Source organism: Aspergillus flavus, chromosome 2 (genome assembly GCF_009017415.1).
Source record: "Aspergillus flavus chromosome 2, complete sequence".
NCBI classification, from domain to species: Eukaryota; Fungi; Ascomycota; class Eurotiomycetes; order Eurotiales; family Aspergillaceae; genus Aspergillus; species Aspergillus flavus.
In genome coordinates this window covers 2,672,538-2,685,793 of record NC_092409.1, presented here as the reverse complement: position 1 = coordinate 2,685,793, position 13,256 = coordinate 2,672,538, and the positions used below count along the sequence as shown (strand labels likewise).

General features: G+C 45.7%; 3 protein-coding genes across 3 annotated transcripts; 1 reads left to right on the top strand and 2 right to left on the bottom strand.

The window, feature by feature from the left end:
- Window positions 1-2,708: 2,708 nt before the first annotated feature.
- On the bottom strand, window positions 2,709-4,525 carry F9C07_2989 (uncharacterized protein; the record flags this gene model as incomplete). The annotated part of the gene is made up of 2 exons (XM_041289624.1): window positions 2,709-4,363; window positions 4,426-4,525. The coding sequence occupies 2 exons, from the start codon at window positions 4,523-4,525 to the stop codon at window positions 2,709-2,711; spliced, it is 1,755 nt and encodes a 584-aa protein (XP_041142683.1).
- A 2,825-nt stretch (window positions 4,526-7,350) lies between these two features.
- On the top strand, window positions 7,351-7,807 carry F9C07_2990 (uncharacterized protein; the record flags this gene model as incomplete). Its single annotated transcript, XM_071511046.1, has 2 exons — window positions 7,351-7,565; window positions 7,708-7,807. The coding sequence occupies 2 exons, from the start codon at window positions 7,351-7,353 to the stop codon at window positions 7,805-7,807; spliced, it is 315 nt and encodes a 104-aa protein (XP_071363755.1).
- Window positions 7,808-8,542: 735 nt separating this feature from the next.
- On the bottom strand, window positions 8,543-9,200 carry F9C07_2991 (uncharacterized protein; the record flags this gene model as incomplete). The annotated part of the gene is made up of 2 exons (XM_071511047.1): window positions 8,543-8,567; window positions 8,962-9,200. 2 exons carry the CDS (start codon window positions 9,198-9,200, stop codon window positions 8,543-8,545), a joined length of 264 nt encoding a protein of 87 aa, XP_071363754.1.
- Between the last annotated feature and the right edge of the window lie 4,056 nt (window positions 9,201-13,256).

Genomic DNA, 13,256 nt, shown 5'->3' with positions numbered 1-13,256 from the left:
CACGCGGCAGACTCTTCTAGGCAAAGACTCCCCCCAATTCAACCCCAATCGGCTCCACCGTCCAGACCTGGTTGATGCGTACCAGACTACCAGTCACAGCTGGCACGTCTTGCTCCACGTTTTCTCGGGCACAACCGGATGTCAAATTTTCCCCTGCTTGACCTGTTTGGGAAAAATCGGGAAATTCAGGAATGCGCGTGTTTCGCATGTGGGGAGGCTCTGCAGTAGGGTGATGGGTCCAAGGTCTGGATTTTGCACCTTAGTGAGATGTATAATCATGTATTATCGGTTTCTTGCACATTACTAGTTTAGTATTGCGGACTACGGAGTCCTGTGTTAGAGATTGCATTGCAAGTGGGCTAGCTCATTCTTGAGCCCCATTGTAGTATCGCAGTCGATCTTGTTCAGTCCAATGCAACATATCGGTTACATCATACTGCTGGAGGCCTACGGAGCACTGCGCACCGGATACAAAATCATTCAGACAATTCAATTGATTCATGACAGGTAGTTTAATTCTACCTTTTTCTTTTAAACTTTTTAACAAAAATTTCAGCTCATCACTTGAAGAAATATGATAGATAAAAGCAAAAATAACAATATCCAGCACGCGGAGAATTATGCTTCCAATCGCAGGCATTTTCCCTGTAGATCAGCCGCCAAGAGATGGATATACTCTCCGTTGAGGAATCCTGCACATGTACCGGGCAGCATATGATCTGCAGCATTCGCCTTGGTAAAATGACAATCTATCCTCAATTATTCTATATGTGGCACACGCCTCATTCTAGTGTCAAGCACAAGCAGGGAAACTGTGGAGACCGTAGTAGTGCTTTACCCCGTATCCTGGAGAGATTTCATCCTTGCTCTAGTGACCAAGACATCATGGACCATTAGGTTCCAGATTAGCATAGATAATCCAGATTGTCTCTGCCACTTACCTCTGGGCCTAAATCGAGGGAAAAAGAGGCTATTTGTGCCCAGGCCAACAACCAGACAAAAAATTAAAGCATGATCTAGGTCAAGGTTACAGATCCCCATGGAAATCGAACCCAAATGACAAATCATGCCAGATCCAAACTCATGGATGCAAAAAGCTTCCACGCAACGTCTCCCATCAAAAATATCATAATGTGGTCACCCGGAAACTCAATGCGACGTGAATCACGATTGCAATACGGACTAGAACCCGACTATTCGACCCCCCTTCAACCCTCTAAGGAGGAGGGGCCTTGATCATCACCAGTTGATCATAGCTCCAACGATCTTGTTCTACTTTTCCCAGAAGAGAAAGAATATATCAACTTGATGTGGCAGATGATGTTACAGTTTTTCTCAGGTTACCTCATTCAACCCGAAAGGTTCCGCCGCCTCGTTCCCGTCATACCTCAAGGCGATGACAATTCATCCCATTTTGTAGGACAGGTGAGACAATTTTAGAAAATAAAAAGTTCTTGTAGGGGTCTGGAAAACAAACAAGGAAAAGTTAAATCAATAAAGAAAACGAGATGAGATGGTGTAGGAAACCCTCCAGTCAGACATCCCCCTCCATCATAGGGAAGAATCGACGAGATAACGCCCAGATCGAGAAGCATGGCCCAGCGCATGTGAAGGGATCAGTGCGACGATTCTAGATCTCAAGAGGTACGAATTCTGAAGATATCGCCGGTGCCGCGGATGTTTTACCAACCACTCACAAAGCCATCTGCCCCAGCCCTAGGTGGTCAGTTCGATCCCTGCTCATAATATTGGTGGCGGACGCTTAATTAATACATGGCTTGTGCGCGTACGTGTCAGTGCACCTCATCCTGGCCCCGGCCAGAAGGTTCGAAGTCTCTATTCTGGTATATAAGTTTGACTACTATGCAATCCGTAAGGTATATTTCAGATAAGTTTTGGTCATTGGACTTCTAATCGAGTAATCTTCACTTTTTTTTTTCGTAAATCACAATTTAGCGTACATGGCATGTGCAGACTGGGCCAACCCCCCTCCAACGGAGGACCCAGTAAAGGCGCGGAGCAAAATCAAAAACATATGTATGGTATCTGGTATCAGAACAAAAAAGAAAAAGAAAGAAAAGACAAGGGCTTCAAATGCATCGAATGATACCAATGACGTTTTCTGCTAAGATGCAGTCACGAGACGTAGCAATGACATCCATAAAAGGCCTCTTTTTGAAAAGTTCCACCCAACCCGTACTGGAAAGAGAAAAACATAAGAACCCATGCCAAATTCGAATCGCAACAGTTCCGCCCGCCATGGAAGGTAAAAGAAGATCATCTGTACATGATTAATCGCGCTTGAGGTTTTGTCCTCAAGATGGCTCGTATAATATCAACATAACTGATAGCCACACAATGCCACGAGAAAAGATGATAGGAAAAAGGAGCTGAGAAATAAAATCAAAGACCCGAAAAAAGGAATTAGGTCGATAATAACAACCATATGATCCATAGTTGCGCCAAGATGCAATGCAGAGTCGTGATCGTACGTGTCACAAGGATATTCAATCGGCGGCTTTACATAGATAATAAAGAAACGCGTTGAAGGTTTGGGTATCATAGTCAATAACATAACCCATCTGAGGAAGAATATGTCATGACACAGATAACAAAATGTGAAAAGTAGAAAGATAAAGAAAGCAAGTTGTTTTGGGTATTCTCAAGGGCGACCGATCGTGTCACTTCGAAATGCGATCGGTGGTCGTTTACCAACCCTTAGCGTGGTACTCCCACGGACCAAAGTCAGTATATTGATTGAAAGAAGCTGTCTTCGCCATATCCTTGTCCTTGTCTGCACCCGGGTTGGACACGCCAACACCCTGTCCCTTTTGTGCCCCCTTAGGATTGGGATATTCCTGCAAGTTTGCCATGTCATGTGCAGTGTGTCGTCGCTTGAGGAAGGCATTGGCAGTCGCACTCTTCTGCTGTCGTTCCCAAAGTAAATGGCGTCGGAGTGACTCCGTGAGTTCGGTGGCAAGCATGTTCCGTCGCGTGGTCCTCGGCGAGTGAGCGACTGACTGCGGAGTAGGTTTCATGACTATGGGCTTCGATCGAGGGACACCTGGGCCACGCATCGTCAAGTTATCCTCATCGTCTTCAGGCGGCGAGGCGGGGATGGATGGGCCGTTTGGTGATGTCAAACGCGACCGTTGCAAGGCTGGACTGGAGCGCGTAGGAGCTCCCATTTTAGTTGGCTGATGCATCATCATTGTCAAGAGGGAGCGTCGCGAGACAAGGTTAGGCCTTGAATCGACCCGCTGGAACATGTCTCTCTCATCGAGACTCGAGCGTCCGCTCTCTGTGATAGAGTCCTCCCAGTCAGAATCCTCATCTTCAATAGCACTCTCGTCAACCTCGTCCTCGCTCTCGATAGCATCTTCATCATTGTCTCCAGAGGGCTCCTTGACAGGCTTTATCGTGCCATCATGTTCCTTGAACGAAGTGACCTTCTTTTTAGGACTAGGTTGCATAGTTCCAGACTTGGATAATTCGTCGGAGAGAGAACTACGATGGGGACCACGCAAAACCATGCGGTCCTCAAAAGAGCTCTCATCGTCATCACCTGAAGAACCGCCCAATGTAAACATTCCACCCTTCTTTTTGAAGGGTGTCGGCTTTAGTTGTGCGGAAGCCTTTGCGGGGCTGGGTTCAGCTGCCATTCTAGGCTGCGATCGATAAGACGACGAGATCAGAGAAGGCGAGAAGCCACGGATAATGCTGGGAGACTTGATCAACTCGCATCGGGATGGAAGAATACCGGAGGAAGACACGCTAGTATCGGAGGCATTGGCATTAGCAGCATCACTGTCGTTGCAATCTGGTGCAGTGGTCGAACAAGACTCTGTAGAGTGATTCGGCTGCTGAATGACAGGAAATGACGGAGACGGCGAGGGTGTTCGTCTCGCAGTTGACTCAGAGGGAGGGGTAGGGGTTGGAGTAGATGGCCGAGGCGTAATATCAACGACAGGGGGCGAGACTGTAGCCATTGCGGAAGAGATAGGTTCGAGGTCCTTCTTCTCTTTGATGTTAAGTACCATGCGTTCCAGACCCATTGATGTGATATGCTTTTCTTTTCCGCGGCCAAGACTTGCCAAAGAATCGTCACGCACAACGGCAGGCTTGATCTCACACTTAGGGCGTTTGATATGGTGCTCAATTCTCTCAGCTTGCTCAGACGCAGCAGATTCAACACTGGCAGAAAGTTCTGGCATGTCTGCAGACTCCTGACGAAGCAGTGGCAAAACCGAGGCATCGTTCGATGTCGCCGGCTCCACACAGAAAGTCTCACGTGTCCATAGTCTCCAGCTTAGGTTTTCAAGACGACGGCCCTCTTCCATGTAATCTGCACATTTCGAAAAGACTGAAAAACACGGTCAATTTGAATTCCCAATAGCAACTAATCTGCAAGAGAGTATTACTCACCCATCCACATTCCATGAAGGCTTTGCGCATTGGCCGTGTCCACCTTGTGGATCTTCGCCGTGTCCACCGTGACGACAGGAGTAGTTAAACGTGAAGGCATTTCGTATATGTTTTGAGCTGAACTTTACAATGATGTTCCTAGCAACTCTCTCCTCACGGAAATTCAGTTCGGGGTCGCCGTCTCCCCCGATCGTGGTCGTACGGCGCGAAGGTGATGAAGCGGGAAATCTCTCTAGTCCTTCAGGATCCACCCAGAAAACACAAACTGTTGTTGTTGGTTTTGCGGCGTCTTGCAATTGCCAGGTTGAGTGAAAATGGCGCCCTAGCTATCGAATGCACCGAGTTGAACTTGGGCCTCCGGTACAGTGTGTCCCGAGGTTTAACCAGCAATGACAGTGATGTCGAAGGGTTGAATAGGGCGTAACTGTATTCAATCCTTTAGACCCGCACTAAACAAATTACGGTGCGGAGGAAGAGATCGGCCAAAAGTGAACGATGGTCGGAAGCAAAAGTCGAAGTTTGATGGGTTAGTAGTCGAGGGATGTATATGTGCCGGGACCGAGGGAAGTATAGAAGGTCCGGGATGATTGTCGTTTTTGGCCGGGAGAATTGGGGTGAGGAGGAGAAAAGAGGAAAAGTGAGAAGTGAAAAAATTGAAAAGAGGAATATGGGGGAGGAGAGACTTAGTAGGTGGAGCGGACTAAGAAGGGAGGAAAAGAGAGAATAGCATAGATCGTAGTGAATGACGGGTCGGTGGAGATGGTGGGAAGGGAAGGCGTATGAGAGTGGTAACGGTACCAGGGGAGGAGTGCAAAGAAAAAGGATATCGAGGGTGGCCACCCACAGTAAAAGCCCAACGAGGGTACCGAGGGACAGGTTCTAAGGTATGGGGATGGGATGGCGGTAAGTAAAAGGATGGATCCTAGTCGCGCCTTCGTCTTCTCCATGGTCCGGACCTGGATTTTCAGAAAATAGAAAAAATAAAATAAAAAATAAATTTTAGTTTTTATTTAATAATATTCAATTTTATTTTTTCTTTAGTGTGTTACTTCCGGAGTACCCCCGTGGGTCGGTTGGTATTTCATACATTGTCATAACGCTCAGTAAGATTACCGGCCTGTTTCCGGAGTTCCACCCAAGAAAAAAGTACGGAACTTGGGGGTAATCATCACACATTGGTGGTTGTACTATTACCCCAAAGGAAGCCGACAGACTTTCCGTCTTTCCTGTACGAATTGATCCACTTTACCGCAACCATCTTGCGGGTTTTACATGGCAGTAAAACCTCAGTATAAAGTGGATGTACTGTACATCAACAGTGCACAAAGCTGCATGCTTACCATTCCCTCGATATAGAAATTGAATGAAACATTGATACTTAATGGCAGTGAATGGGCATCAGGACCTAAAAATATCCAGATCCATAACAAATAGACCGAGAGCTGCAAAGAGGAAAAAGGAAGCAATTGGTTCTAGACAAACATTCAGACAAAGATCGACTGTCCTGTGACCTCTGCTGTTGCTGACTAAGAGGGCGATGGATTCCCTTTGCAGTTCACTTCATCGGTCACGGGGTCACTTGACTCCTCAAAAACGGGGCCGTAATGATTGGCGCAGACTGGTTGCTGTTGATATCACTCCACTATGTCTTGAGGAATCTCTCCAAAATGATTGAACGCAGACCCCTCTAACTGCTGCTGCCATTATCCATGTTGATGCTCGGTATACTGACGTACAGGTCCAGCCCATACCTTAGGTACCTTCCTACAGTACTTCTGCAAGCTTCCAAACCGGCTTGTTTGGTGACAGTCCATTAGCCCAAGCGCCACCTCATTAGATTGTCCAGCATTACTTCAAGAGTCCTGCTGACTTTCTGCTGGAGCCGTCTTGATGCAATTGCGTTCGCCACGGGCATGTTTTCGGCCACATTCGATACATTAATTGCACCGGGTCCATGTTCTGGACTACTTCCCAAGCCACATTTTTTGCTTTCTTTTTGCTTGCCAGATGATTTCATTAGCGTAAGGCCATTTTTCCCGGCCGTTGAATTTAATTTGAAGTTTATCCGTCGTCGTCACCCTACCCTTGCGAGTTCTAGCTGTACTTCCATCCTTCTGACACGTCGGCATTTTTGGTTGACACATCCCGGCTGAAAAGGGCCCAAACAATGCTTGCCTGTATGGCTATTAACCGGTGGTATGTACCATCAACTTCCCCCCAGATTGAGTCGCATACCGGGGAACCGCTATTCAGTTTCCGATCTTGCTGATCATCTCAACTATGGGTGTTCAATTATGCATGGGTCTTATCGGTGCCTTGATTAATCTCTGTTGCTATGTAGCCATCCTAGCGAGCACAGTCCAGTGTTCAATCTCCCGACTCGCCTTCACCTATCATGCGGAGCCTTTCCACCTAGAGTATGAAGCATTGCTCAGTGCTACAAATCATCACTTCCGCCTATATCCCTAGCGGGATGCCGTGTTGGCCCCCAGAGGTGAATAGCAACATGAAGGGGCTGTCAAAGGGCAGTGTCACAAGGTGTGAGGGCTGCCAGCTGTCACCAGTAGAGCACAGTCAAATGAGATCAACATAACCCAAGGATCCGGGACAACTTTAGAATACTGATCATAGAGTACATACAACATACATATTGAAGGCTTATCCATAACGATAACCGCTGGACATGACCCATACCCCATGTTTTCTTTTTGCTGGTACTTTAGCTTTTAGCCGCGCTTTTACCTTTAGCTTTATTTTTTAATTAATAATAACATTATTATTTTACTTCTGAGTGTCACGGGGCTCTAAAAACTTTTTCCTTTCCTTTTTCCTTTCGCTAATCCCCTGTCTCACAATACTGGAACGAAAACGCCACAGTTTGATCTATAACCCCAGTTCCCCAGATAAGTGGTTCCGGGCGCTGGGATGAAGGAGATCTCCCCGATCCACTCGTCACCTATCACTCAAAACCCATTCGTACCGTCACCTTCACGCCTCCTCTCTTTCTTCCCTTTTTTTTTACCTTTTTCCTTCTTTCAACTTCCCGTCAGCCCCAGAGTAACACATTTCGCACGTTTTGTCAATCATGTGATGATCCACGTCAAGGGCACCAGCCCCGAGGAACACCTGATTGATGAGTTGTAAGATTCAGTTTCATCTTAGCAAAGGCCTCCGCATGATTCTTGCCTATCGGATTGTATTGGCGGTGCGATGCTGTCTCGGTTCAGCTTCACCATAAGAAATGCACCGGATCCGTATGTGTAATTTCCGCGAAGAAAACAGTGACAAGAGTCAGAAAACAGAAACTGGAATGGAAGAGATGATTGACGGGGGAAGAGGGCCGGTGGCTCGGCTTATTGTCACGTTTCTAAAAGCCCTGTAACCCTCTCATCCAGCGCGCTTTTTTCCCATTCATCCCAGTTGCCGGGAATTTCGCTAGATGGCCCCAAAGGTCATTATACAATGCTAATGGGCTCATATTAATGCCGCATTTCGTATAGTACGCCCTGCCCTCTCGCAATTACCGGAAATGGAATCAATAGTCGCGATCCGTCGAATATTATAGGTAATGAGTATATACTGTAATGTAACTACGGGCGTACATACACATTGTCATGCTTCGAAGCTTGATAGTCTGCACTATCTCGAGTATTACTATCAACGTAGTAATCGGCAGTACCTACCTTCAACTACTAGTACTAACTACTGAATCCACAATTCAATTCTCCACGTCTGTCATGCATATCCCATGCACACAATACTTGCAAAAATAGCGTCGGCATCACTAGACTTCAAACCTTGCAGTTAGCGAATCCAGAGAGAATAAACCTCCACCAAAAATCTAAAATACATAAATTAGCATTTACCTCACTGCCCTTTTCAACCAAGGACAGGATCTTAAACTTCCCGTTCTGTGGAAATTCGCCTCTTCAAACTGTTTACATACATGCAACCAGACTCGTGGGACAGTCAACAGATGGAAATGAATGGTGAAGATGATGATATCGGGAGAAAGCTGTTCAGCTGCCCATCATCCATGCACGTAATCGTTCCACGGTGACGAGAGAGAGCGAGCCACGTAGCTGCGCCTTAATCCGCTGAACAGGTTCAAAGGGTATCAGGTGTAGTGCTTGCTGCAGGGCCTACCGGGAAGGGGAGAGTCAAGCAAGATTTTTGATTTCTGATTATGATTTTTCCTCTCTTCCAGAAGAATTGGTATACGTATGATGGTTACATTTGACATTCTTGCTGCATTTCTAGGTACTTCGATTGAGCACTTTGTCTTTTCTTCTTCACCTATCTAGATTTTTAATTTTTAGTTTTTATTTTCGGCCTGGGGGAGATGTTCTATTACGTTAGACTAATGGACTAATGGACTGACTAATGGTCCGGATAGTAGTTGGTAGTCATGATGAGTACTATAGAACCTAGTTAAGCTTAGATGGAGAAAGTATGGGGATGTTCGGCGACCCCGTATTTCTTAAATCCGTACTTTATTTTACTTTATGTCTCAACTCCTCGAAAACGTAGATATACTCTTCCTCTACCGCGAAGAGATAGAGAGAGGGAAGGTAAAAGCAAAGTTCCCGCTGTTTAACTTCTATCAAAACCAAAGATGTTGAAACCCCCGACCGGGCAAGTCCCCATGATCCCAATGGTCTGGACAAAGGGGAAAAGGTAACCTTCGAGAATACAATTGGAAGTCGGTGACCAAAACAGAGTCGGGCTTCCTCAACCAACCACTCTTCGGGCTCCAGGTGACCCTTCCTTGACATGGCTTTTTTCCCATGTGTCCGGTGTAGAGTCTATGTAGAAGGTTATTTCGTTCTGAGGTAATAAGTTCTACCCGTTGACTGCCAAAGTTGCGCCCGATGGACTTGAATGTTTATAATTTTTTTTAGATCGAGGTAAACTGAATAATTGAATAGAGTAATCGCTTGCATATGTTTTACTGAATACTTCATTTTCCTTCGATCCGAGGATAGGTTGCCGAAAACTCACGGTTAGAGGCATTTTCCCTTGATTTAATAATAAAAATTTAAATCCTCTTCGATTCGCTCTGTATGAGAAACGGTCTCAAAACTTAGCTATACCTAAGTTAAACCTCAAACCAAATCCAGCCTCACTGAGGGATATTGAGTGAAAGTCTGGTCCAAATTAAGACAACTATCGATGTGGCGAAGAGCGGAGTCAATATTGGGGGGGAAGTAAACCGGCAATTAACAACGGGTCATGTAGTCCAGGTATACATACATGGATTACCTCTTCACCAAACTGTAACTATTCGGTACAGGTACATTAGTACCGCGTAACTCGTACGACTTTTTGTGTCCGTGATCCTACTTCCTCGTCTCTATTGCCTGCCCCTTTAACGTGGGGGCAAAGGTGGAAGGATCGAAGAGGCTTAGTGGCGAAAAATTTAAGAAAGTCACAAGAACAGGTCCTTGTCACATGATGTGGGGTCGGTCCGCGGCATTACGAGAGAGAAGGAGGCAAAAGCGCCTGTCATCGGGGCGGTAGATGATCAATTAGACTTACTCCAATATGGCGACGGGAGGGAGTTGATGACGTTTGCTTTTGAAGACAGGTGCATTATCCCTGTTGACAAGACGTCAATATTTTTTCACCCCCCTTTCACCATAGCCGCGCCGCGGTTGAGGGAACGGAGTATCTTGTCTCTGTCTCGCTCACTTGCTCATGAGTCAGGTGTTCCAGGATGCCTTGGATGATGGCGTTGTACGGAGAGTAAGGAGACCGATGTATGCTGTTGTTCAAACAGGTGATAGTCCCGATATGTTCACCGGTATTCAATAGCCATCCTCAGATAACATCCCAATTGCAGTGGAGGGATGGACAATAGTATCTGTATAGATAACGGAGGACTTCAGTCCGACCTTCTTACGAACGCGTCTGCACACTTGCATACTTGCATACATAGTGCGTCTCTAAAACGCGGTCTACTAAACAAGGTATTCCGTGCAGAGTAGTTATAAACAGCTGCAGCATCAGGTGCTCTCGACAGGTCGGTCAGAGAAATGTCTGGACCCTGCCGGCCAATTTGGTATTGTTGTGGCTGGGCAGGACCCAGGACTTGAACAAAGGAGCCAGATGGCCACCATTGCTCTTGTTTGAGAACATAAACCAACTGGTGTGTCCTTGATCGACGAGGTAGCATCGAGGGAGCCGGAAGCAGAAGGCATGAATATGCGTACGCACATTCATTCTCATGTTGATCCCGGCCAGTCCAGCCCTACATATATATAAAAGAGGTTTCAGATGCCCCTTCTATTCGAATTCCTGATATGCATAGCTTAAAGCTTGAATTGGCGCACAGGTAGCAGTGTCATCAGCTCTAAGGGGTCTAACCGTTTTCAGGGCCAAAGGGATACAGGCGTGACAAGGAGCAGAATACTTGTGTCAGATACGCCCAAATTTTAGATGTCCAACAACAACAATAAAGGACTGCGTACGTAGATCTTCATTATTCAAAAGCTAGATATGTTTCGCCTTATTCACAAATGTTCTGGATCCCTTCAGAAACACCCAAGCGTAACGTCCAAAGTCAAAATAAGACCGAACAAAAACAAAGGTAACTGTGTACCTTCGAGCAGTCACATTCCACATATTTGCTCTCGGGCCCGCATCCCCGGCCAACTTTTTTTTGCGATGATCAACATCAACTACAGTAAAACCCCTTTATAAGCATTCAATTGAGCTGGCTGCCTGGATTGCTTATATCGGGGGATTTCTTATATTGAAATATCTATATAGAATAGTGGGAATCAGGATTTTAAGGAGTAAATATACTTTATATTGTATATTTAACGATCTTTCTGCGTAGTTAATGGTATTCTAATAGTAAGGTATAGTGTAATAGAGAAATATATATATTTTAGTTGTTGATGTGTTGTACGGGTGAGATCTTAAATCTAAAAACACTAAAAAGTAGTAGGGCACATGATCTTTACATATTTTTTAAAAAATTATATACTTGGTCAAGAGGATCCACTTTACTCCCTTATAAGCAATTTTGTATGGAGAATTAGACAGATTGATGAAATTTCCCTGTATCGGGGTTTTAAGGAATTTTGTATGGTAATCGATATTAGATTGCTTATAACGCGTAAAGTCCCCATATCGGGGTTGCTTATAACGGTGTTTTACTGTATGTACATAGCTCACTCCCACCCCGAAAGGTCTTAGCATATAGCAAATAGACAGATTGGAAACCTGTCCTTTGTTCGAGAAAATGGAACTAGTGGTCAATTATGTGATCTTGCAGGTTCGCTCTAACCCTCGTCTCCTCCCCTTAAGGCGGATGCAAGGGTTACGCGGATCGCGGGCTAAACCCCGAACAAAGGACGATCTTAGTCAGGGGAGCCGTTAGTCTACAGGTAGCTTCCATGATCCTTGAAACAAGGAGAGGGTTGTTGAAATGGAGAAGAAATTCTCGGGACGACTGTTTGATTTTCCGCAATAGTAAGGTTAGGTACGACGTAGTATTTTTTGTCGTGCTCTGCTCCTTGCACACCATCGAGGGCCGTGTCCTCGTTTTGCCATGCCGGATTCGTCGTCTGTTTGCCGTTTCGAACGTATCGCAACTCATTCCCTCCTTGATGAATGGCACGGACATTGATGATCGCAAGGATTGTTCATTTTTTCCAATTGTCATTCTATCAACTAGTAATGCATAGGTTGGTGAATTAGGTAAGAGTTGCTGGTCGGTGTAATTGGAAATGTGCTGCACGTTCACGGACAATTTTAAATAGTTACCCCAGGTTTTTTCGATGGAGCTGAATGGATCCCACCATAGCCTCACACCGCTTACAAACTACAGAGTCTGGAGAAGACGGACGTAGAATGCACGAGTATGCATCCCGTAAATGGCGCATGCACTGTAGGACAGGTCCTCGTCCTGGTTCATGGGAAATTTTGCTGGCTGGTCGGCGAGTAAATCAAATATCGGCATCGGAATGGTGGGATGGGGAGGGGAAATCCCTTGATTCATTCGATCTTTCTGCGGGACCAGGAACGAACACCAAAGCAGCGAACAAAATGACAGCTGTGTATCCATACATCGATACGTGCAACCATACGTACATGCCACCGATGTAATCTTAGACGCCTCATTGGGAGGCTCATTTGTCCGAACCACGAACTTAACTTCGTTGCATTGAACTGTGTCCTAGTCTTTGGGAACACAGGAATGCTCTGTTACCTCCCGAGTACCTGCCGATTTGTTGGTCGACTTGATGGACCCGCCGTGTCGATCATATGTACGTTTACGGAATCGAATGGCAAGGGGTTTCCTATGCATTTAATTCAATATATTACATGCAGGTTCAAGAGTCATTTCTGGGTTTATAGTTATACTACAGTGTTGCCCGGTGAATCTGTGGTATCAGTGGGTAATGATCTGTTCGAGATGCGTGTGGTTATGCAGGGAGTACTGTCGATTATTGGACTAAACAGATATTGGAGGTTGTACGAATGACTCGGTAGTATACCACGTATCCCAACCTCAGGGATACCTAGTCCCTGTCCTTAGAGCTTATGCTTGGGTAGCGTCGTCTTTCACTGTCAAAGTCGTAGATTTACCTGCCATTTAATAGGCCTGGAATATTCGATGACCAGGGTCTATGACTTCTTTATGTCGTACGAATGGTACTACCGATGAGTCAGGTCCTTGTTCGTTGAAATCATGTGGAGATGACTCGGCATTTAGTTTTATAAGCACTTGGCTGGGTGTGGTTTGATAAGCATTAGATCGAGTGGATACTGTGGCCGAAACTTTTTTTTTTTTTCCATTAGATGACGATGTCTTGCACTAA